The 25,860-nt window shown below is 34.4% G+C and overlaps 1 protein-coding gene across 6 annotated transcripts in view; it reads right to left on the bottom strand.

Annotated features, from left to right (window-relative positions):
• The window catches only part of RAPGEF2 (Rap guanine nucleotide exchange factor 2), a 340,634-nt gene that overhangs the window by 131,019 nt on the left and 183,755 nt on the right, over positions 1–25,860 (bottom strand). For 4 of the 6 annotated variants that reach the window (XM_069097396.1, XM_069097409.1, XM_069097405.1 and 1 more), the window contains exons 5-7: positions 18,739–18,814; positions 16,676–16,843; positions 13,782–13,799 (exon numbers count right to left, since the gene is read on the bottom strand). In XM_069097396.1, coding sequence (XP_068953497.1) covers positions 13,782–13,799; positions 16,676–16,843; positions 18,739–18,814 — 262 coding nt within the window. The remainder of the gene's footprint in view (positions 1–13,781; positions 13,800–16,675; positions 16,844–18,738; positions 18,815–25,860) is intronic. The other 2 variants (XM_069097399.1, XM_069097416.1) reach the window with 1 other exon arrangement.

Genomic DNA, 25,860 nt, shown 5'->3' with positions numbered 1-25,860 from the left:
AATTTTAACAATGTGCCAAAAAGCAATCTGATAACCTAGAAAGCCTCCCGCAACAGAAACAATCTGAAATCCAAATTTCCTGGCTTCAGATATCATACTCTTGCTAGGGCACTACATTGTCCCTCAAGGCATGAAGTTTCAGTTTATGCTCTCACTCTGTTATTTATAAACTTTAGATCCAAATGTAAGTCACCCAACCCCAGAGGAACCTCAGTTTTCTAACCTGAAAAACAGGGATAAGCAAGACCTTTTATATTTGCTTGCTCCTCCATATTTTGGGGACGATTTTGTGAAAGTGATGAGACATAGTACAAAGAACAGAATTCCAGAATCAGAGAGAGAGAGGGAGAGACCTGGGTGTAAAACCAAACTCTGACACTGATTATTATGTGATTACAGGCAAGTCACTTTTACTCTCCACATCCCAATTTCCTTATATATAAAACAGAGAAAATAACAGCATCGACTTCACAGTGTTGTATGAAGTTCAAATGAGAAAGTAATACTATAAGTATCATATAAATGCCAACTATTGTAATAGATGTATCAAGAAAGTATTCTGCAAAATAGAAATATCCATACCAATATTAGCTATTATCATTACTACTGTTTTATTAATTAATTTCCACATAGTTTTGTGTTTTCTTTCCCTCCAAATTTTGCAAGATCATTTTGAGTAGTGATCAGGTTTTTCTACCCTAAAAATATGACTAATTTTAATTAATGACTAATAAATAATTAAAAATAAGACTAATGCCAAGTAACCTAACAGGCTTCCAAATATTAGTGGACAACTCTAACCATTTTATTAACCAACAATAAGGTTCATTTTGAAGCTAATAAGAGCAGTCATTTTCTCACTGTAGGTGGAAACCTAATCTCATTTACCGGCTTTTATCTAAAGTCACCAACCACCCCTTTTGAAAATCTGCTCAAACATAAGATGGTTAAGATTTAATAATTGACAAAGAATTTTTATTACATAAAAAAAACAAGTAAAGGATCCTAAATTCTCAACATAATAGACTTTAAAATATCTCAATGGCAGGAGGAAGATTTCGAAAGAAGTAGATGGCAGAGTGCATAGTAGACCAGCCTTGAAATCAGAAAGACCTTGTCTCTGATACATACTTTGTAGACTAGTTACCCACTGAGCACTGGCTCTAAAAACCCGAATACCCTAAGTTAGACAAGTGGCTGCTCTTCATCAGTGTAGGGAATTTCCATATCTCTGTTAGTGAACTTACATGTAGGGAAATCCACATAAACACAAGCATGCACACATGTGCGCATATACATACACACATAAAACTACAAGTTTCTTCCTTCCCCCTCCAAAAAGCAAAATAAAAACAAAAGAACTTCTGAAGAACATTATTTTCTGAATGCCTAAAGGAAAAGTTCTATGCAATAATTCTTAAAGAACATGGATAGTAAAATGGCTGAGAAATGTTTTCAGCTTATTTCATTCACTTTCAGTTTTTAAAAGCACTAGATAAAAGTTTATTAAGTAATATAAAACCCATCAAGAAATTGTTCCTTATGTTCTATCAAAACTCATGCCTTGACTTTTTCCACTATTACCTCAAATACTAACAAGGTCATTAAGCTATAAAAAAGAAAAAGGCAAGAAAGGAAGATGGAATCATGAAGCCAAACAAGGGAAAGTAAAGGAAGTAATCTGCAAATCGACTTCAGAGTGAACCATTCTGGCTTCAGTATTTAAGCAAGATTCAAAGATTCACTTAAAGTATGGAATAGATAAAAAAGAAAAACCAGTATGACATAGGCCCACATGGTGTTCAAGGGCTATATCTGATATATACTGGCTGTGGATGTGGCCTTGGGCAAGTCACCTAACATCTGAATCTACATTGTAGAGAAGGTGCTGACCTGCATGGATTGGTTTATTGCTATCTTTTATCCCATATATACAGAAATAGTTGTGAGTGACCAGGTTTCCCTTTCTCTCAGATAGCTTTTACACAGATTCTGCTGCTGAAACAGCACAGTTTGGTAGTCCAGTGCAAGAAACAAAAGTATTTCTATATTTACTCCATGGCCAAATTCACAGAACAAGAATATTCACATGCTTTAAGGTTAAGTTAATAAACAAAACCCATTTCCACTACCCCTCAAACTGACTAGAGTTATCCCTAGAGTTATTATCACTTACTCAAGTCTGGTCTTCCTGAGGAAATCAGGAAAAAAGGAATAAGGAACAATCATAGTCCAAGCAAGCAAGTGAGGCTTCAGGAAGATCTCCCAGCATTGGAGGCACTGGCGAGGACCAGCTCCATTGGTATAAGTGCTGCTTAAGGAACTTTGCATTCCAATGGGACTAGAGATGAGCTCAAAGTTAGTTAATTCAAGTGGAACCTTTAGAAAATAGGAGTCTCTGCCTACTCAGGCCACCATTGTATTTTAGGTCCAAAACATTTAATAAGATGATGTCTGATTGGAAAGAAATAAAACAAAAGAATGATAAATGAAATAAAAAGTAGGAAAACAATTCTGAAATAAAAATACATTTGAAAAATTTCATCTCTAAGCCTATAATGCCTTTTGGGGCTTACAGCAACAAAACATAGTTGAGACCTTTCATTTTACCCAAATCAGACTATCAAACTTAAATATATTCATAGCTCTCTCTCCTCACCCACCTTATGTCTCCCCCCCCCCATATCTATCACTCTATCATATCTGAAGACTCTTTCCCATTTCCCCAAGGCCACAAGTGATCCTCCCCATACATCCCAGTCAGCACCCATAGTACTCCCTCCTTCTCTCCAGCCTCAGTTCATCCCTGCTAAACCATCTCTCCTGATATTTCAGCCACCATCATTCTAACAGCATTAACAACTTCTTTGCACTCAGAACAGAAAAGGTGAGGAAAAAACTCACATTCTTTACTAATTCCACAACCAATTTAATTGTTACCTTTCAGAGAGACAGCTCAGTATTAAGAAACAGGCTAGCAACTTTGTATAAATTTTGACATTTTTCTTTATGAGATTCTGCATGAGCCCAGTCATCACAAAAGAGGCTAGGTACCCTGCTTGTGAAATGGATGATACTTCCAGCTAAGCAAATGAGATGGTTGCCTCTTAAAGGAGAACTAAGCATTTTTAGGTGAACTATAATTTCACTAATAGTACAAAATTTGCTTGTGATCAAAAAGATTTTCAAAATATAATCTATATACATACATTTGCATTGCCTTTTATGGAAATATTCAGATCATTTGAATAAGAAAACTAAAATATCACTCCCTTTAACATAATTCATATATACCCAGAAAAAAATTTATACAACACTTTGTTCTATAAATCTAGAATGCCATTTGGCTAAGAGAAAGAAATTTTAAACAAGTCAAGCTTTAACTTTAAATTTTAAGCAAAAAGAGAAATCACTTTGAAATTGTCAATTTATAATTTATTCTGAATTTTAAAAGGGTTATCTAAAATTGACAGAAAATAGGTTGCTATTCCCTTAAAAAAGCACATTTTTGCTTTAAAAAAAGATTTACTTATCTCTATTAGCATGGAAATGTGCTAAATCTCATGAAAAAAATATAATATATTTTTAAAATATAATAAAATTCAGATCAGAGTTCAAAAATGATTTAAAAAAAGGTCCCTGCTATTGAATCTAAGAGCTAAATTTTGTTAAATAAAGATTTTTAAAGACATGTACTGGCACAGAGAGCTACCAGTGTTCACAAATTAGAAGCAGGACCAAAACTGGCAGTGATCTTTCTGACAAATAAATGGCCTGAAATATTACATGACTTGCTATACAACACCCTTATTACTTTCAATTTCCAAGTGCAACCAAAAGATGGGTCCAATAATGACATCAATGCAAGCTTTCTTTCCAAGGGGAATGAAAGAACAGTAAATCCCAGTGGACACCCGATTTCTGCAGCAGGGATGATGTAATACATAAAAATAGACCTTCTCCAACAGAAGCTGAAACTTGGGTAAACAGCACACTGCATATCATTCTGCACTGCCTTGCATGAATTTGCAGCTAGCTACATGCTGTTAATAGAGAGGAAAAAATCTCTTCCCTCCCCAATTTTTTTTTTTGGTTTGGATTGTTTTAAATGCTCTCGTGATTTATATTTCAATTAAGTCATCTTCCATAGCCTAACAAAGCATAGCAGAATAAATACCTTAACATAACAACAAGGGTGAGACACAGCACCCCTCCCAAAAAATAACAAGGAGATCAAGCCAACCACAGCAGTTTTAACCAGCAGTATTTTGCCAGAAACTGCAGCACACATGCTATAGTATTGTATATCCACCTATTGTTAAAGGACCTTTCCATAAGAGACCAGGTTTTGAAATGCACATGGTCTAAGTAAAGGAGAATGAGGAAAAAAGCCTCTTATGGGTAGAAGGAGGATATGATGCTGCTCTTTGAAAGAATTTGCATCCCAAATGCTATACTTCAGTACTCTGTTTGGAATGCAGGAAACAGCTCTTTCCAATGCTGGTATCTGTATGAATGTCCTCTGACTTGTCCTCAAATCTGGTTTAAAAACAAAAGCAACAACCCATATCTCATCTCTGCCAATCAACTTTTCTTACTGGTTTGCAGGGTTCTATGCCCCTATCAGTCAGTATCCTCAATACACATACATACCCATTCACACATAAATATATATCAAATGTTAAAACTAAAGATGCTACAGATGCCTTGCCTAAGAGCTAATTAGTGGAAAAGTTAGGAGTAAAATACAAATTCAGTGATCCTTCTATTAAACCAGTCTCCCTCTCTGAAAATAAATAAATAAAAACAGACACTGTTAAACCTAAGTGTCTACAATGAATACTAAGCTGTAATTCATCACATGACCAATATGGATATTTAACTGTATATGTACTTTTGCCAAAAAAGTCAATCATTCAATTAGTATTTATTTAGCATATATGACATGAAAGGTCCAGTGTTGGGGGGCATGAATAAAGGTCAAAATACAGTCCCTGCCCTCAAGGAGCTAAGTCTAATGGGATAGATGACAGACAACATGCAAATAACTGCACACACAAAGCTACGTACAAGATAAAATAGTAAATAATCAGTGGGGAGAAAGCACTGGAACTCAGAGGGATTAGGAAAGGTCTCCTGTGGAAGATGGATTTTTAGCTAAAACTTGAAGGAAGCCAGGGAGGGTATAAATATGACTATCTAGAAATTCAACAGATTAACTCAATACACATTAAGTCCAATTATATGTTGGAGATTAAGAAATAAATGTTACTTCCTGCCTTCAGGGAGCTTACATTCTACTGAACAAGCACTATCTATTGACACATTAATTCATATGACACCTAAATTGAAATTATTAGAGCTAGAAGTTTTTTTTAGTAACTTCTACCCCAAATCCCTCATTTCAAAAATGAGGAAACTGAGGTCTAGAAAGGTTAAGTAAATTTCCCAAGTCTATACACAGTGAGTTAATGGAAGAATTAGAGCTTAATCCTAGGTGTCTTGAATACTTCATCTGCTCTTTCCATTTTCCAAAATGAAGGGCAATCACTTCATAGAATCATAACTTTAATAAGAGGCAGGGTTCAGATTTGTATCTAGGACCTCTGACTCTAACGACATTTTTCATGACATACACCACATTTTCCTCACAATCTACCATGGTACCATAGAATTTTTATAGTATTTATGGCTGGAAAGCATCCTTAGAAATTATTTAGTAGTGGAATCAGAGATTTGGAGCTGGAAGGGCCTTCAAAGTCATTTAATACAACCTTCTCCTTAGGAAACTGAGGCACAGAGATAATGTGATTTGTTCAAGGTCAAATAGAACCAGATTCTGAACCCAGGTCTCTGAACAGAAATCCAGTGTTCTTTCTACCATACTACAATGCCATCTAACCCCCTCAGTTCACAGATGAGGAAATTGAAATGCAGAAAGGTAGAAACTTTCCTAAAGTCATATGGTTTCTAAAATTAGCAATCTGACTCTCTGCTGAAGTCAATCTAATGATTTGCTTTTATTTGCCAAAACATTTTCTATTAGCTCTGCATTTTTATGTCAGGATCTTCACAAGAAATTAATTCAATTAGGATTAGGGTTTTGCTTCATCCCCAAACAGAGCACATACAGTGGCTTAGTATTATGTCCTAAGCACTTTTAGCGATCTTAAAGAAGCATTGTAAATGGCCCCTGCTTTCAGGGACAAAAAAGCTAATTAATAGTACAAGAAATAAGTAACAATACATGGCAACAAAGCAAGAGATGTAATTTGTGTTTCCCATGTATTTGTCAGTGGAAATGTGTGAATAAATTATTCAAAGGAAATGACAACCATATGGGATAAATGGAACCAGTAAGTCTACCTGGTGAAGGAAAAAATTGTCAAGTCCATGAAAGACACATAAGTAGAGGAGGAGAGCATCTACTACTGAAGGAACATTGTGGATCAAATGAGATGGGAAAACTCAAGGTATGGGTAGAAACACAGGGAGACCAATTTATTTAGAACAGATGGGTCAAATAACAGAATAATAATAGATAATCCTGGAAAGGGAGGTTGGGTGTAGAGAGTGGCAGAAACATACATTTATTCTGTAATTTAAATATAGTATTGCCTTTGGTACAATAATCCTATGAGTTTGGTATTATGTTATTATCCACATTTCACATAAGGGGGTTTGTCTGACCTCACACAGTCCATAGCAAAGCTAGGATGTGGAAGAACATTCAAAGTCACCTAAAGTATTTGGATTTTACTCTTGAAGCAAAGAGTCACCAGCCAAGGTGCCACAGATGAAGTGTCATGATGAAAGATTTGTTTCAGAAACACTAATCTAAAACAATATGTAGGGAAACTAAGGTGGGAAAAGGTAGAGAAGGTTTGAAACAACAAAGCCAGTTATAATCCTATTGGAGTATTAAAGTATATGATCTGCTAAGTGTCCAAGCTAGAAGGATGAGTCTCTAGTAAACCAACACCATTAATGAATTTATTCTTAATTTTTAAATTTTCACTTATTCTGATTATAATCAAAACCTGCTTTTCCTACTATAAACTGTTCAATGTATTTGGAATATGCTCATGCATGCATGAGCAAACACACACACACACACACACACACTCCTTTCCTTTTCCCCAAATTCAAGCCCTATCCATTCTTCAAATCCTAAGCCCCAAATCTCATTTCTTCCTGAAGAAACCTGACAGTTTCATGTTGTTCGACACATATGACAAAGAACTTGATCTCTCCTTCCTCTGAAATCCTAAATTGCTCGTTTTTATATACTATTCATTTGACATTTACTGCACTGTGATGTTATTTATTAAAATTGTTTATGTATATTTGAGAAACAGCCTGAATTACTGGATAGAGAGACCTGTTCTCACAGACAGAAAGAACTGAATTCAAGACCATCTGACACATAATAACAATGTGACTCAGGGCAAGTTAGTTAACTCTCCAGGGTTCCAGGTATCTCACTATTACAAATTCCAAAACAGTAACAGATGTATTAGGACTGAGGTTGTGATTAATGTTAGCATTGGGATTGGGATTGCCATTAGTATTGGTGGTAGTATTGGTGTTGGTGTCAGTGTTCATATTGGGATGGGGATTGTTATTAGTATTGGTATAGTATTGGTATTAGTATTAGTATCAGTAATTTGTATTAGTTGAGAAATTTCCTCATCTGGGAGTCCCCTACTCCAATGAAGTCACAGGTCTGGATGAAAATAATGGGTTATATCACCCAAAATAAAATATAACCACCTTGAGCACAGGGCAAAGGACACAGGGAATGTATTTATCACATTTTTTCTCTAAACTACCAGTTCAAAAAAAAAATCAATAGATCTTCCACGAGAAGAAAACTGCCATTTCAAATATTTTGCAGTCAAGCTCCATGTTCCAATAAATGACTCTTCTAAACAGTATCGGACAGGGACTGCTTGTACATGAAAGGACATATGTATATTCAGCAATAATCATTTCATTCCCTCCTATTCAAAAACCACCCACCTATACATATTGTATTTAACTGATTCATTTGCTGTCTCTATGAAATGCTAAGGCAGTCGTTACTTTACATCTTAGTATGAATTACATTAATCAAATCTACCTCTAGTTGTGATCAGAAGCACTTAGAAATGTCAATGGTGGGGGTAATAATAGGTGAGGTGGGAGGAGGAGTACTAACAGAGGGGAGAGGGCATCTTCTCACTTTCCAAATATTTGCCCCCACAAGTTTTGATATATGGGACACACATTTTAAATCATGAAGTAGCAGTACTTGAGTTAAGACCTAAGAAACCATTTGGAAAACTATGAAACCCAGCGGTCTTAATTCCAATTTCTATGGTCTAAACTAGAGTCCATCAATCTAACTTCTTATTCAAAAAGTATTTGTTGATTTCAACAAAACTGAATTAAAGAAAGGAAGAAAGGAAAAGGGATGACAGAGGGAAGGAAATAAATACAAATTATATGTGGCTTTCTATTGAGTTAAAAAGTAGATGAGAGTAGTCCTGTCATATGACCTTCCTCCCCCTTTTGCTTTTCCTTAACACTCAGCATCTCTCAGACTTTTCTACTCTTGAGGACCTCTGCAAAATGTTAGCAATGAATATCAAAGACTTCTGTATAGTAAGACATATACAGTTAAATGGTTTAATACATAGTACAGGAAGTTATCATGAGCAATATCTTTTTCTTCCATTTATTTTAGGAGGTAAGCAGAATGATAATAAGCAAAAAAAAAAAAAAAAAGATGGGGGGGTGGGAGGGTGGAAATCCCCCATTCAAAGACCTGGTCTAATCTACTCAAATTTTGTATCTTGAAATTGTCTATACAAGGAATTGTCTCTCCTGAAGCTCTGTCTTCATGAACTGGGACTATTTAACTTCAGTTTAGACAGTTCTACTTGGATTTGCTCCAACCAAGGTAGCTAGACACCAGCCAGGGATCAGCTTTAACTAATTAGGTAGTATTAAAACCTCAGTTTGTGTTACTTTGCTGCCTTTACCATACTTGACATTTTCCTGGGTTTTTGACTGCCTAATAAATCAATGGACCTCCAACTCCTACTATTCATCTGATTTTCATAGGCCCACAGATTTAGAGATGGAAGAGACTTTAAATGTCATGTTCTTCTATTTCAATATCTAAAGTCACAGTTCAAAAAACTGGGGTCTAGAGAAAAATAACTTGTTTTCTGGTTTCAAAGTGCCATGCCATCATCTTTTCCCCTTCCCCTTACCTCAATAGGAATATTTCAATCTGGGAACTAGATTCGCTAATCTCTATACAACTTGGCCAAAACTAACCCCCAACATCAACATCAAATCTAACTAACTCCAACTTGTTATTTGTCCCTTACTGTGTACTCCCAACTAACAGTAAACTGAGTTTATGAGAAGAGTAACAGACTCTTAGTAGAATGGGGCACAAGTAAATAATAACCAACACATATGGCTTAAGGGTTTACAGATCATTTGACATGCAGTATATCATTTGATTTTTGCAGCAACACTATGAGCTAAGAACTATAAGTATTACTATCCCCATTTTTAAAATGCTAATGACTAAACAGACTAAATGACTGCTTGAAGACGATGTTGTGTTCTCTCTCTCTCTCTCTCTCTCTCTCTCTCTCTCTCACACACACACACACACACACACACACACACACACACCTATTTAAGAGTCAGAGGTAGGATTTAAACCCTTTTGAAGTCCTACAATCTATCTGTGGTTCTGTAATGGTAATGGGAATTTGAAGATCTTCCCTGCTTTGAAAATAAACTCTGCCCCTTAACAGACTGAATGTAATCACATGAAGCCTGTGGTGGGAGGAATTTGCTGAAGGGTGGAGCAGAGCCCACAGGACACTGGGAGTCAGAGCTAGCTAGATTGGGAGGAGGAGAGGATGCATCCCTGGGAGTCAGTCAGGCTTGTGAGTAAATATTGGTCTGTGGGAAGACTAAAAGATGGTGTGGCTCTCTGTGCTGTTATGGCTTATAAACTCCTTTGCTACTATGATGGAATCAGTTTACTGGTTTGAGGATTTGCTTTTTCTGGGGTCTGAATAAATGTTTTGCTTCTGTCTTCTATATGGAGAGTCTGTTATATTTTGTGATTACGCACCATGCAGGTATATTTATAGTGATCGTGGGCACTGTGAATATTGCATTGGTGCTACAGGTTCCCATAAGGATTTCATGCTCAAAATCGTTTTTCAAAACGAGAAAATTTATTATTTTTATTGTTTGTTAAAAATTTTAAGCTCCAAATTCTTTCCCTCCTCACACTCCTCCACTCATTGAGATGACAAAAAATGTGAAATCATGCAAAACATATTTCCATAGTAGCCATTATGCCAAAGGGAGGGAAAAACAAGAAAAATAAAGTGAAAAAAATATGCTTCATTCTGTACAAAGATTCTATCAGTTTTCTCTCTCTGGAGGTAGTAGCAATTTTCATCATAAGTCCTTTGGAATTGCCTTGGATCACTGTACTAATCAGAACAGCTAAGTTATTTATAGTTGATCCATCATTATAATATTGCTGATACTCTTTAAGATGTTCTCCTGGTTCTGTTTACTTCATTTTATATCAGTTCATATAAATGTCTTCTCAGATTTTTCTATAAGCATCCTGCTCATCAGTTTTATAGACTAACAATATGCCATCACAATCATATACCATCACTTATTCTGCCATTTCCCAATAGATGAGCATCCTCACTTTCCAAATCTTTGCCACCACAAAAGGAGTTGCTACAAATATTTTTGTATACTTAGGTTTTTGTCTTTTTTTAATCTATTTGAGAAACAGATTTAGTATTGCTGGGTCAAAGGGTATACACAGTTTTATAGCCCTTTGAGCATAGTTCTAAATTGTTCTCCAGATGTTTGGAGCAGTTCACAACTCCATCAATAGTGCATTAGTGTCCCTATTTTCTCACAATCCCTCCAGAATTTTGTCATTTTTCTTCTCTTTCATGTCAGCCAGTCTGACAGATGGGAGATTTTAATTTGCACTTCTCTAATCAATAGTGATTTAGAGCATTTTTTCATATGACTATAGATCACTTTGATTTCTTTATCTGAAAACTTCTTCTATCCTTTGACCATTTATCAATTAGGGAATGATTTGTGCTTTTATAAATTTGACTCATTTCCCTATATATTTGAGAAGGGGGGGTGCCTTTATCAGAGAAACTTGCTCTAAAAATGTTTTTTCCCAGTTTCCTACTTTCCTTCTAACCTTGTCAGTATTGTTTTTGTTTGTAAAAAAAAATTAATGGAATCAAAATTTTTTTGCTTTTATCCCCCTGACTTCTTTATCTCCTTATATACAGATCTGACAGGTAAATTTTCTCATCTCCCGTAATTTGCTTATGATATCACCTTTTATGTCTAAATCATGCTAAAAATTCTTAAACCTTATTAAGTAAATAATTACTTAATTATGTCACACACTCACACACACACACACACACATACACACACACACAATCCCCAAGCCACCAGTGGTTTCACAATACATTTTATTTTGTTATAGTTTAAAGGGGGTTAAGGGGAAAAAATGTTGGGAATTATTGTACCATGTTGCTTCATTTGACCAAACATTTGACCAAACATTTACAGCAACAAAGATGAAAATCTAGAGCAAAAAAGTTTTGACCCATCCTATTTATATTCCAGTGTATCAGTGGAACCTCTTACTCATAGGGTCAAGAGAATCATGATGAAAGCATGCTTCCATGGCTTCCAATGCATTTTAAAGATGATTATGTGTAGTACAGATCAGTGGTTCTCAAACTTTTTGGACTCAGAACCCTTTTATCTTATAAAAAGTCTTGATCTCAAAGAGTCTAGAGAATTTCATGGGGATCCCCAGACAAAATTTTGAGAACCACTGGCAAAGACAAGCATCATTTCCTTCTATTTGGAAATGCTTGCTCAAAAAAATGTTTTTAATAAACAATATTAGGACTACTATATTAGTATGGAAAATATTTCCATTTTTCAGAGATTAGAAAATCCCTAATTTTAAGACATGCTTAAACTAGCATGACACAAGGAATCAGATCTCTATTTTAAGTTGAACCACAAAGTAGAATAGAAATTGGATTAAGTCAGAGTTCTTTCAAGTCATAAAAATGTTTTTTATAAGTTCACTGTTATTGTTTGCTACTTTTTTTGTATGCAGAAATAATTTTCTTAAAAGAACATATCTTCTAAAAACTAATTTTTAAAAATTCTTTTGCTACATCAAATTTCTTATACATTCACTTCAAAACCCACTAATTCCATACAAAATGACCAACACTTCAAATCTTATGTTTTAAAAATTCAGAAACAAAGCTGACAGGACATAAATCCATCTTATTTACTACTAAGGCTCAACCACACTAACATTGCATTATGTTTTACAGAACCCAACAAGCATTTCAGATGAGCAGGCAAAGTTATTCAATTGAACATATTTTATGAGTGATGGACCCTTAATATACTAAGAATTAAGTATTAATAATATTACTTTTCCATATGACAACTTAAAAATTTTACATAAAAGCAAATTATTTTATTAGTTAGATCAATTTAGGGCAGTATGAAAAAAGACCACTTTCCCCCATGACTCCAAACATCCTAAGAGACCTTTCTAAGATAACTCCACATTTGAACAATAAAGCCAAAATAACAAAATTACTAACCATCCTAGTCATACATAAGCATCTAAGTGCTCTATGGTAAAAAACCGATTTCATAAATTTTCTAACTAATAAGAAGGAAAGAAGAAAGTCTAAAATGAATTAAAATGGATTTCTACTAGACATTTATTTCACTTTTTTCACCCAACAAGTTCTACATGTGGTCTACCAATACACTCCTATCTGGGTTCACATATACCTCAAGGATACACACTATCGTGGCTGATATTTGCAAAATGAAAAGATAGATCTGAAATCATTACCACAAGTTAAAACCAAATTCTATTAGTTCTTAATTTTTTCAAGGCAGATTTGTGACTATATAGGTCTTCTTGATAATTCTAAACACATTGATTAAAGCAAACTGAATATTTGTGTTATCTTTTAAGTTTTCCCTCATTGCCATCATTCCCACATAAATCCCACATCCCACATAAATTATTGAAATCTGTAACAATCCCTGAATCTATGTCTGAATTGGAGGCATAAAAACAATAGATAAGGAAAGAAATACATCTTTTAAGGAACACACGCAAATATTTATAATGATTTGAAAACTTCCTTTTATTGCTTTTTCCTGAACATGACTATTGAGCCAAGCTAATGAATATATGGATTCAACCCTCAGTTGAGTTTTAATGATTATACATTCTGAAAAGGGTGATAGGAATTGTGTCTCCCTCTTGAACAATACCTTTTCTTAGCTATAATAACTGAAGTAAACATTAAAAACATTGACAAACCCTCAATATAAGGAAATCTATAATTCTATGTAAGGGATTATACCATTAATGTTTGCTGAGCATCTATTGTGTTTGTGATCAGCCCTATGCTAGGTATGAATGAGATAAAGCAGAAAGCCCATGCTATCATCAGGTCTTAACACTGATACTTAGAAAGTCTTAAGCATTTCCTCTAAGACAGGTAAAGTAACTCTAAAAATACAAAGGGACAAGCATAATACACTTAGACACATCAGTATTATGAATTTATTAGTTACACTGCAAACTTACAAGTAAACAGTTTAGTTAGTGTTAGGGGACCACACACAAATTACAATACCTGAGATTTAGTGCATTCCTTTGAGCCAAAATGAAATGAGTGCCATGAAGGAGGAAAGGAAAAGATGAATATTATCAGACATGCTATAGTACATTTGCCAAAAATGAAGATAATGTTAAAATTAGGTTAAGAATGGCCCTATATCACCGCCTCCCCATCAGTTGACTGCATGTATAAATGTTCTATGCATAATGTGCCATATATGCCATGCAATAGCAATGAACTCAGAATTAAAGTATTTGTGAAACATGATCATGCAATTCATTTTGATAAACTTCTCTCTTCTCACTTACTAGCCAACTTTCTTTAAGGTCCAGTGTACTTGTTAAATATAACACATATTGGCCCATTTCTCAGAAAGATTAAGCATTTGGGAGCAGCTAGGTGGCGCAGTGAATAGAGCACCGGCCTGAAGTCAGGAGGACCTGGATTCAAATCCAGCCTCAGAAGCTTAACACAAAAACTAACCGTGTGACCTTGGGCAAGTCGCTTAAGGGCAATTAGCGCAAAAAAAAAAAAAAAAAACAACTAAGCATCTTCAGCTGCTTATTTACACTATATGGCAGCATTTTACAGATAAAGTATTTTGGTTCTTCTGAGATTTATTTAATTTGGGTGAAATAAGAGCCAAATGACGTTTAGTTAAGAACAAATTTATACAGATTGATGGTGTAAACATAATGTAACAATAAGTTTCAATCCACTGCTTTAACATGAATGTGTTTATAATCATTTTCACCAAAGCTCATTTCATAATTCAAAAAATAAGAACCAACACATCACACATTTGTAATCATTTTATATTTTTATTTCCCCTGAAAACAAACGTATCTATTGACTGAATTTGTCTTCAAAACACTGTTTTCAAAGAAGTGTGTCTTGGGAAACACAATAAAAAATGTGAGCTATTATTTACCAGATTAGGAAAAAGGAGTAAGGTTTACTCCTAAAAAGGCAGTATTACTAACAAGAAAAAGTGGTGTTGGAGGGAGTGGCAAAATATTGTCCTTGCAATAATTAAGCAAACCAAATTAAGAGAAATATTTACTTTTTTCTTTAAAAAAAAAAAAAGGAAAGACAATTCCATTTAGAAAGCAGAATTATAAAATCTGAAGTTGAGAGACAGAAAAATTCTTTGAGATCATTTCAATTCCTTCATTTTACAATTGTGGATATTGAAGCCCCAAGATTACCTGACTTTCCCAAGGACAAAAAGGTAGTAAGTAGGAGAGTCAGGCTTGAACCCTGATCCTCTGGCTTCAAATCTGGCACTTTTTCATTGAAAAGGTATACATAATCTCATTGAATCACTCCCACAAATGTGACATCAAGGCATATTTGTGAAAGCAATTCAAAATTATCACTCTATATGTATCTATTTACAGTTATGCTGTACCCCACCAGAATGTAAGTTCCTTGAGGGCAAGGTTTGTTGTTTTTTTCCCCTATGACTTAGCATAGGGCCTCAAATCAAGAAAACACTTAATAACAGCTTGATTGATTGAATGACACATGTCAGACTTTAGTAATAGGAAATTTTTTTATGATAATGACATTTTACACAAGTTACAGAACACGATCATGGTGTGCAGACTTCCTATTGTTTTTATGCTAGACTAGCAGTGAATACGTCATTTTCCCTTTGCCAGAGAATTGACAACAAAAAACCTTTCATAGATTTCTAATACCAACCCTTCCAACAAAACAAAGCTGACTTTGTGGTGAATAAAAAGAAACTCTATCCAAAAGAGAAAAATAAAATGACTCAACTATGAAATTCATGCTAAATTCAGAGTAAGTGCAGGGAGAGCTGATGGTCAGGACTGCACTAGGGATGACAATTTGAAGATTTCTTTTTGATAAACAAAATACATGAAGTGTTTGCATAAAGTATTATATCTATACCTCTTAAAAAAAAACTCCCAGAATATGTGACAAATCAATGTCAAGACTTTAAGTCAATAACACATCCATTTTATAGTAGCATTCATCCACAGGAATAGGGAAAAGGTTATGAATGAGATAAGTAGGGGAATAATAAAAAGTAAGTCAAACACGGTCTTTTATGTATATATTTTTAAAGGACTAAAAGGCAACTGTGTTTGAGAAACAAAGGTTATTCAGTTAATGATATTTCATATGCCATTTTAGTTAACAGTGAACAGAGGAGTTTAGTGAACAGAGGAGTGAATAGTTTAGTTAACAGAGGAGTGATAAAACAACCAAAAAGAGGATATCAAGAGACCCAGATTCTAATTCAGGTTCTGCCACTAACCAAATTATTTTCTTGGGCAAACCACTGAATTTCTTTGTGGCTTAGTTTCTTCATAAGTATACTTAGAAATAATCTTATATTATCTTGGGGATTGGTCTATCAGGACATGTCCCCACTGATAATATAGAAAGGGATGCTTTCTATATTATCTTAAACTTTTATTTTCATTTTAACAAGAGCCAAATATTCTTTTCAAAAAAACTGGGGGCAAAGATAATACACAGTGATTGATGATTTTCATAAACATTTTATAAGGAAAAAGTATGTATGATATTCATTTTATTAAGGCATTCAATAGTAGTAACAACTAGTAAAAAAAAAAAAAGAAGATTCCATTGCAAACTATATCAAGTGAGCAGCAAAAAAGGCAAAGTTCTTTTTTAAAAAAGTTCTTGTCAATATGAAAGCCATTTTACTAAAATTAGAGCAAACCAATACCCTGCATTCCAAGATATAGATTAATAGATATTTTTTTCCTTCCCCAAAGCAAAAATCAACCTCACAGATTTACACAGCATTACCAACACTACCACAATTAAAATGTATCCCGTAAACATGAATTTCCCCAACAATTCAGAAACCAAAACTCTATTTCTAAAAAAAGAGGTTATTAGCTTACCGTATGATAACCTCTAGGTAAAGGTGGCTTTCCAACAGGATAAGGATCCACCGTGTCAATGATTGTTTGTCTTTCACCTTTCTGATTAATTTTTCTAAATCTCCTTCTAGACTGTCGATGAGAAGCTTGGCGCTGAAAATATTCTTCATTTTCATCCATATAGTCCACCTACAAAACAAATTGAAGACTTATATATTTCCTTAAGAACACCCATCTGGGCCTTCTTCCATTGATAAAAGCTATGGATCATATTCAATTTCAATAGATGACCCACATTCCTTTGCTCTTAGCCATGTGTAGACATGTTTTCTAGACAAACCTTCAGTGTACTGGGAGTCCTCAGAAACTAAGAGCTTCTTCCTGATATTTAATTTATGAAAGGGCATTTTCAGTTCCACTTTGGAAAATGTGGTTAGCTATGAGCTTCCTGCAATTCCAAGGCCAAGAATAGTTTAAGCTGTCTTTGTACTGACATTACATGAGAAAGAGATCAGAGGACATATAGCAGCTTATTGACTAAGGGAACTGTTACTTTCTCTTAACCAAAGCACAGGAAGTTTATCTACCATGAGTCAATTGTAAAATCCCCTGAATCCCAAAATGACAGATTTAACAAATGGAATTTGGTAGATTATTTAAAATTTCCTTTATAATACATTTTTTTTCTGTAATTACTGCTATTTATTTTTCAAAGTTACTCTTCATTTAGAAAGACTAATGGACGAAGGAGATAGCCTTAAAAAGTAAAATGGCTTGAACTCTCTCTGCTTCTACAGTAAATATGTAAACAGATGAACTGGCCTTTTTGGATATCCTATATTTTAGAATACAAGTTTATATTTTAAGACTCTTCTATTATATCTGAAAAACTTCTAAATCAAGAGAAGCAGGTATGGAATGTTACAGGGGATTTTTTTTTTTTAATCCATTGGGGAGTTCCAAAAATGATGCTGTTAGGTCCCAAAATCCCCACTAAAAGATGAGGCTGCTATTAAAGTCCTGCCACTAGAAACTACTGTGGCAGTGCCAACAACCTTTCTCTTAACCCCCTAGCAATACTTTCTTATTGACCAGGAAATCATGAGAAATTTTACAAGCAAGGAGTTTTCTTCAACTTTAATCAAATCCTGTGATGAACAAGATCTCATTACTACAGAAATTCCTCTCCAATACCAGGGAATGGAACCCTAAATCCCCCTGACGAAACTTGCTCAAAACTAGCCAACAAAACACAGTGTGTAATGAGAACTTTGGACAATCATCAATTTTAAAAAATCACTGCCTAGTTTTAAAGTGGAAGCATGGGGATATATTATTATGAATGTGCCTGTGCCTCAGGTGTCTACTGCCCACCTGTAAACTTTGATCCTTACTGAAAAATCAAAGCAATATTACATATTAAGCACTTTTACTGAAAAAAACAAACCATATACTTAAAGCATACTGAAGTTCTACAAAGGAAAAAAAAATAAATAGGAAGTCATTTCTATTCAATTTATATTCCTAGTTAATTCTTTTCTGTTTTGTGTCATTTTTCTTTTAATCTAGAAAATTAGAATACATCAGAATACTTTGGCTTCTATAATCCAATCTATTATTCAAAAAGTCCCTTGATCTTCTTTAAATTAAAAAAGGAAAGAAAAAGTCAAAGTTAGTTACATCTAATATTTGCTCTCAGGAGGTCTATTATGTTACTCATTTACAACTTCCACCTCTCATCTCAATCAGCATTTAGAGAGCTAAATACTGCAATTCAAAAATTCTTGCCAAATTTCAGTTAAAAGGTACACCAAGGTTTGATACATATGGCTTAAGAAAAAGCACACTTAGCAACTTCTTGCCTTCTTAGCTCTTTAACTGAAGTCCCCAAATAAGCACAGCTATCCAGTTCCTCACAATCTTAAAAGGAAATAACCATTCACAATTACATTCAATGTTACATAATATTAAGTCATTTTAAAAAGTCCTAATTGGAATAGGCACAAACTTTTTTTTTAAAAAAACTACAATTTCTTGGAGGAATTTAGTGTTTTGGGAAAGAAACCACAGAGAAATATACTCACCACAATCATTTCAGATGGTTCTAAAACAATGCATTCACAGCCACGCCTAAAGCTTCCTGCAGAACGCTTGCCAAAACTATGGAAGAAAAATACACAATCAAAACAAATCCAGAGCTTCAAGGCATTCCCAATATCTAAAGACTCCCCTGGATAAATAAAAAGGAATGAGAAAAACAAAGAAATAAATCTCTGCCCCTGAACAAAAATTAATTTTTTTTCAATACATGGAGAGACTTGACATCAAAAGTTGAAGTTTAATATTCTAGATTAAGCCCCAACTTTTCAAGGATGTTTGATAATATAAAATGCTTTCAGATTAATATGCATTCAGCATAGTGATTGCAATGTATTTAGCACTTAATAAATGCTTCATCTAATTTTTAACTAGCTTGAATACCACACATAGCTAGCAGACAAACAATTGTAATGTGCATTAAGTATTATGCTTTTGAGGTAATCTATAGATTTAATAGGAGGAGCTAGGTGGCACAGTAAATAGAACTCAGGGCCTGAAGTCAGGAAGACTCATTTCCATGAGTCCAAATCTGGCCTCAGGCACTTACTAGCTAGGTAATCCTAGCTATGCAAGTCACTTAAACCTGTTTGCCTCAATTTCCTCATCTGTAAAATGAGCTAGAGAAGGAAATGGCAAACCACTCAAGGATCTTTGACAAGAAAAAACCAAATGGGGTCATGAAGAGTTGGACACAACGGAAACAATTAAACAACATATATTTAATACCACTCAATTAAGTGGTATTTTTTTTAATGTTTTGTCTTTCGTTCCCATAATTAAGTGGTATTTTAAAATAATTAAGCCACTCCAGAATAGCAAACCACAAAATCGTATGAGACAAAGTCTAAGTGTCCTGTTATATTTAACAATCTTTTATTGGTTAAAATGTGCAGGATTCTATGCCAGATAAATTAGACACTACCCTCAAGATGCTTAAAGAAAAAACAAGGCAATGGTAAGTAAGTATCAATTGAACTTGAGTGTGCAGAGGAAAAAAGCCTTCATCTCCCACCCAAAATACAGGAATAATCAGATGGGCATACTAATGCACTACTGGTGAACTATGAATTGGTTTCACCATTCCGGAATTCATTTTGGAAGCATGATAAAAAAGTGACAAAATTATCTATAGCCTTTGACCCAGAGACCTCTCTACTACACTTGTATCCTAACGAAAGCAGTGAAAAAAGGAATATCACCAAAGATCAAAATGTTTATGACACCAATTTTTGTAGGAGGAAATATATATGTGTGAGTGTATGTATGTATGTATGAATTGACACAAAGCAGAATAAGCAAGGCAATGTACACAATGACTACAACAATATAAATGGAAAGAACAAGACCAACTGAAACTGAATGCTGTAAAATTATAATGATCAAATTTGTACCCAGAGAAGGGAAATGAGAATGCTTCACTCTACCTTCTGTGGAGATATAGGAGACTGTGGAAAGGAAATATAAGAACAATTCTTTAATTTGTTAGTTTCGGGGAAGCTAGGGGGCTCAGTGAATATAGTAGCGGCTCTGGAGTCAGGAGGATATGAGTTCAAATCTGACCTCAGACACTTAACACACAAAAAAAAAACTAGCCATGTGATCTTAGACAAATCACTTAACCTTAATTGCTCTCTAAAAAGCAAAAAAAAAAAATTTAAATTTAAATTTGTTAGTTTCTCTGAATGCTTCTTCCCTTCTTTTTAAAATTCATTATTAGTTATAAGGTATGGCAACTCTCTGGGAGGGTGAGAAAGGAGAGAAATGTAGGTGATCTAAATACCAAAGATATCAATAACATTTTATTATAAAGCAAAACAAAAGTAAACGTAAAGTTAAAATGAAAATAAGAGGTAAATTGCTATAGGAAAAGTGAGGTTCATGATATGTTTTAGTTTGTCACTACAATATACTTTGATGGATACTATCTCATCAAAGTGTATACTCTTCTTTGGATGAGATCACAACTTATCCCTTCTTATCCTGTTCAACTTTTTTTTTCAATATCTTCCTGTGAGTGCTAATAATCATAAATTTTATAGAACAATGAAAAACACTAACTTTGTCACTATAGGGATAGAGACTGGACCTATATGATTTCAGTGGAATAAGGGAACTCCCATACAAGAAAATTCTCTCTATCAGTATAAGTTAGCACTATTTTTCTGTAACTTAACCTAAACACAGGGTCACAGAGTCAGTATATGTCAGAGGAAGGACTTTGAACCCAGATTTTCTGGCTTCAAGGTTAGATCTCTATCCACTTCTCCATGATGACTTCTTTGTTCCAATACTAGTGGTAAATGTATAGATTAGTAAATGTATAGATAACACACTAAAACTCCACCCATTTTTAAATTTGAAAAATAAATTCATTTCCCTCTTTAAAATATTTCATTAGACTAGGTAGGTTATGGCTAATACTTATCAATTTGTTTAATAATAACAACAAAAGACCCAGAAATGAAATAACTTTCAAAAGATTGATGCTTACATCAGCTAAAAAGTCTATTTTGAATTTGAATGATACTTCTAAATGTTTCCAGGAACTGAAACTCTAAACTGGTTGCACATTTCCTCTAAATTCTCCCTTTACAAAAAAAAAAAAAAAAGAATACAACTAGCTGTTACTGTAGGGGGTTATGTTACTCAATAACTTAAATGACTTTTGCTTTCATGAAGTTGGTCATGTTTTACATTATGTTACCAGAATGAATATAAGAACAGTCTACTCCAGAGTAGAAACTTAGAGACGCAACTGTTACGGTGAGGTAGGGGAGGGAAAAGGATGGTAGGAGAGGGAAGGGGAGAGAGAGAGAGAGAGAGGCCTCCCATACACTTTCTTCACTTGCTTCCACCTACAACCTTGAATGATGAAGGGGACTGGACATCCACTCATTTTTGTCTAAAAGTAAAGGTCACTAAGTAGAGACTGAAGCCCTGAGAATATATGCTGCTTAAGTGCAAGTGGTATCACTTGATAAATGTTTGTCGAAACGAAGTGGGGACCAAAGCAGAATAAAGTGGTGATGCACGCTACAAACATTACTTGATCTCATTACTAACAGGGTATAACCTGATAAATGTATTAATGCTTCCATTCCCCTCTACATACTAAACATTATTTACAATATTGTTTTTATAATATTTATAACAATATAATTACAATAATAAACCTAAATGATTAGCCATAAATATCAGGATAAATAAGAATATTTTTTCCCTTCCTCCAAAAAATTTCTAACTAGCTAACAGTATAATCTGGGGGGAGGAGAGCATTATTGATGATTCTTCCAGAGCCATTCTGAATACCTTAAAATTCTATTATTGAGAAAAATGATAATCCCCTCCCTCCAAAAAAGACTCTGGTTCAGGTTTAAAATGAAGCTTGTCTAAGCTTTCATGCCTATTAGCAGTGGAACTGGACACATGAGTAACCACTGAACTTCTTACAAGAAGATGAAAAGGGAGAGGAAGAGAGGGAGACAGGAAAAAAGAAAGAATGGAGAGAGGAAGGCAAGAAAGGAAGGAAGGAAGGAAGGAAGGAAGGAAGGAAGGAAGGAAGGAAGGAAGGAAGGAAGGAAGGAAGGAAAAAGGGGGGCAAAGAATGAGCAAACAAGAAGGAAGGGAGGGAGGGACAGAGGGAAGGAGGGCAGAAGGAAAGAATTCTAATAAGTTTGTTTTCTCCATTTATAATCTACAACAAATTATGAGCTGTATTCATGGGATGAAATAAAAAATCTTCAAGGTATGAAAGTCAAATATATGCTCTCATATATGACTTGTATTTAAAGTCAAGGTATATAAAGCAAAAGAAAATAAAAAACCAGGAGTTCCTAAACAATTTTTGTGTCATGGACCTTTTTGGCAGTCTGGTTAAACTACAGACCCCATCTCAGAATAATGCATCTACATGCATAAAATAAAATACAAAGGAATACAAAGAAAACCAATTATATGAAATAATGTTATAATTTTTTTTAAGTTTGTGGGACACAGATTAAGAGCCTCTGACATAAAAAGATGACATTTACAACCTTTTTTTCTTCATATGCAGTCTATCACATCTACTAGAAAGTACTATCAGAAAGATTTTAATTTTTCACATTTGCTTAAATTTACCCAATCCTATTGTAAGATCATAGTTCTAGATTCATAGTTTTAGAGCCTAGACCCAGAAGTAATTTTAAAATTCATCTATTCCAACTTTCTAATTTTATAGGTGACAAAACTGTAGGCTTTTTAAAAAGTTAAGTAACTTGTCTAAGGTCACATAGACAGTAAGTGGCAGGAATTTGAATTAATTTCCCTTGACTCTAAGTTCAATGCTTCAAAGTGTATTGCCTTTGTCCTTCAGATCAATAACCAACAGAGAAAGCAAATAAAATGATAAATATCAACTCCTGACTGGCGAATAAATCCCTGGTAAAACTGTGGAATGATGGCATGACAACACAAACAGAGCAAATTTAACTATCTCCAACGTCTAGGACAGAGGTGCCAATCTCACTGTCAGTTTACAAAACTGAGAGCAGGGTCCAATCAGATTAAAATGTAACTGGGAAATGTTTAACAAAATAAGTAAAAATATAATAAAATACAGGTAGTGTTCATTTGTAGTTTTTTATGTCCCTCCATTTCTATTTGCATCTGACACCAGTGGTACAGAATAACAAGAAGACATAATGAGATAAAACATAAGTAAATCCTAAAGTTCTCACTTTGCAGCACCATCACCACTGTGGTAGGTCTGCACCTGATTTGCAGCAGAACTCAATTCCACCCCAGCTGGGTTTAAAAAGGCAACTGACCTTCCTGGGGAAATCAAGGAAGAAACCACTCAAGTCCTAACCTTGAGACACACACACACACACACACACACACACACACACAATCTAAGACTGAATTATCACCTAGTTACCTTCCAACTTTTTAGAGTGGAGAGAAAATAAAGAGGCAGATTATTATAAAATTTAAATAAAGAGAGGAGGAAACTAAAGCTATGGAGCAAATATTTCCACTCTACTATGTTTTGGTACAAAAACCTAGCAGAATACATATACTTGAAACCTGGCTTCATTGCTGGAAAGCTGTGTCAGATTACACAATTTATTCCACCTCTCTGAACCACCTTTTCCTCATCTGTTAAATCTGTTTAATAATACTTTTAGGATCTTAGACCTGGAAGAGATCTCTGGTTATACAGACCAACTCCCTCATTTCACAGATGAGGAGGCAGAAGTATAGAAAGATGACTTGCCCCAGGGCACACAGGTCATCAGTGGTAGAGTCAAGAATCAAACCCAAGTATTCTGACCCCAAACCAAATCTTTTCTACTCTACCATGTTTTATAATTTGCAAAGTGATTTATATTTTATTTGATCTTAATAATTACAGAAAACTGATAGTTTTAGGGTACACGCATATATTCTGTAGAAAGAATTTGCTCTGCTTGACTGGAATTGGATTTTTTTTTTTTGGACAGCACTGGATGGTAGGGAAAGAAAATAGATTTCTGTTCATTTTAACTAACTTATTTTGTTATAAGAGATCTCTCACAAAGAAGAAATAATTTGTAAATGTTTTTAATGCAAAAGCAAAACACATGAATAAAATTTGGGAAAAAAAACAACACCATTTAGGATCCCTGTAAACAACTCAACTAATCCCTCTTTAGTGTCTGGTTGTTTTTGTTGTTCAGTCATGTGTGACTGATGAGGTAGGTATTATTATCTTCATTTTACAGATGAGGAAACGAAGTCTCAGAGAAGTTAAATGACTTACTCATGATCATACCTAGCAAATGTTAGAGGCAAAGAGTCAAGTCCATATCTCTCTAGGCTCTAGCACTCTTTCCAACGTGCCATAATTTCCTCTCTCTACCGATTACAAAACTGGCAATGCAAAGATGACAATCCCCATTTTATAGATAAAGAAACTGAGGTTCCGAAAAATGAGCTTCCTTTTCCAAAATCACATGCTTAGTAAGAGAAGGAACCAGGTTTTCTGACACCAGATCCAGTCTTTTCATTAAATCCTTTTGGAGCTTAAAGGGAGAGACTGTCAGTCTAAAAGGACAATAAACTTTGATAGAATGAAATTTCCTTGAGGACAACAATGGTTTTAATTTTATCTTTCTGTCACATAACATGTACATGGCAAATAGTGGCAATTTTAAAATGCTTGTTCATTGATTTTAGAAAATATAGATTTTCCCCAATATATCTCAAAGTATTAAGAAAATTAATTCATTAGACAGTTTTTCTGAGTATCTGGGGGCTAAAGATGCAACACTCTTTAGCCAAGCTACTTATAATGAGCTTCTTTGGAGTTGAATCCATGATCAGACCTATACTTAAAGTTATCAGGCTTGGTAGAACCTTTCTGTTCCAATGACTCATCAAAGTAGGATTTGAGTCAGGGAAAGAAAAGAGTGCACAGAATGAAACAAAAATATATTACAGCTGTAAAAGTTCCATTAAACTTACTTAAAAAAAAAACAAACTTGGCATTATCCCAAATTATATAGCATAATGATACTAATACATTTATATAGCACCTTAAGTCTTTTTTGCCTGGTGCTTTAAAAATATTAACTAATTTCATCCTCAAAACAACCCTGGGAAGTAGGTAATATTATTATCCCTATTTTACCAATGAGAAACTTAAGCAGAAAAAAGTTTAAATAATTTGCTCAGAGTCACTCAGATCATAAGAGTCTGAGACAGAATTTGAATTCAGCTCTTCCTGACTTTTGGGCCAGTGTAGCTATTTAGCTATCTGTTAGTCACACAAAACAATTCAAGGTCAGTTCTTGCCCTAACATTCACTGGATCACAGATTTACAGCTGGAAGGAAATACATAAGTAACCTAACTAAAATCCCTCATATTAATGACATGGAAACTGAGGTCTGGCCTTCAGGCTATAATTTTCAAGGTCCACCATCATGTAGCCATTGCCTAGAAGATGTGGCATGGGTAAGTGGAAGGAAGGCTAGATTTGAAGTTGAGTTCAAATGGAGTCATGAATGCATATCTTGGCTCTCTCACCATCTACCGTGTTTCCCCGATAATAAGACACTGTCTTATTATTATTATTTTTTTTTT

Source organism: Petaurus breviceps, unplaced genomic scaffold (assembly GCF_028583685.1).
Source record: "Petaurus breviceps papuanus isolate PSGF00001 unplaced genomic scaffold, PetGlider_PUasm1.0 126, whole genome shotgun sequence".
NCBI classification, from domain to species: Eukaryota; Metazoa; Chordata; class Mammalia; order Diprotodontia; family Petauridae; genus Petaurus; species Petaurus breviceps.
This window is presented reverse-complemented; position numbering and strand designations above follow the sequence as displayed.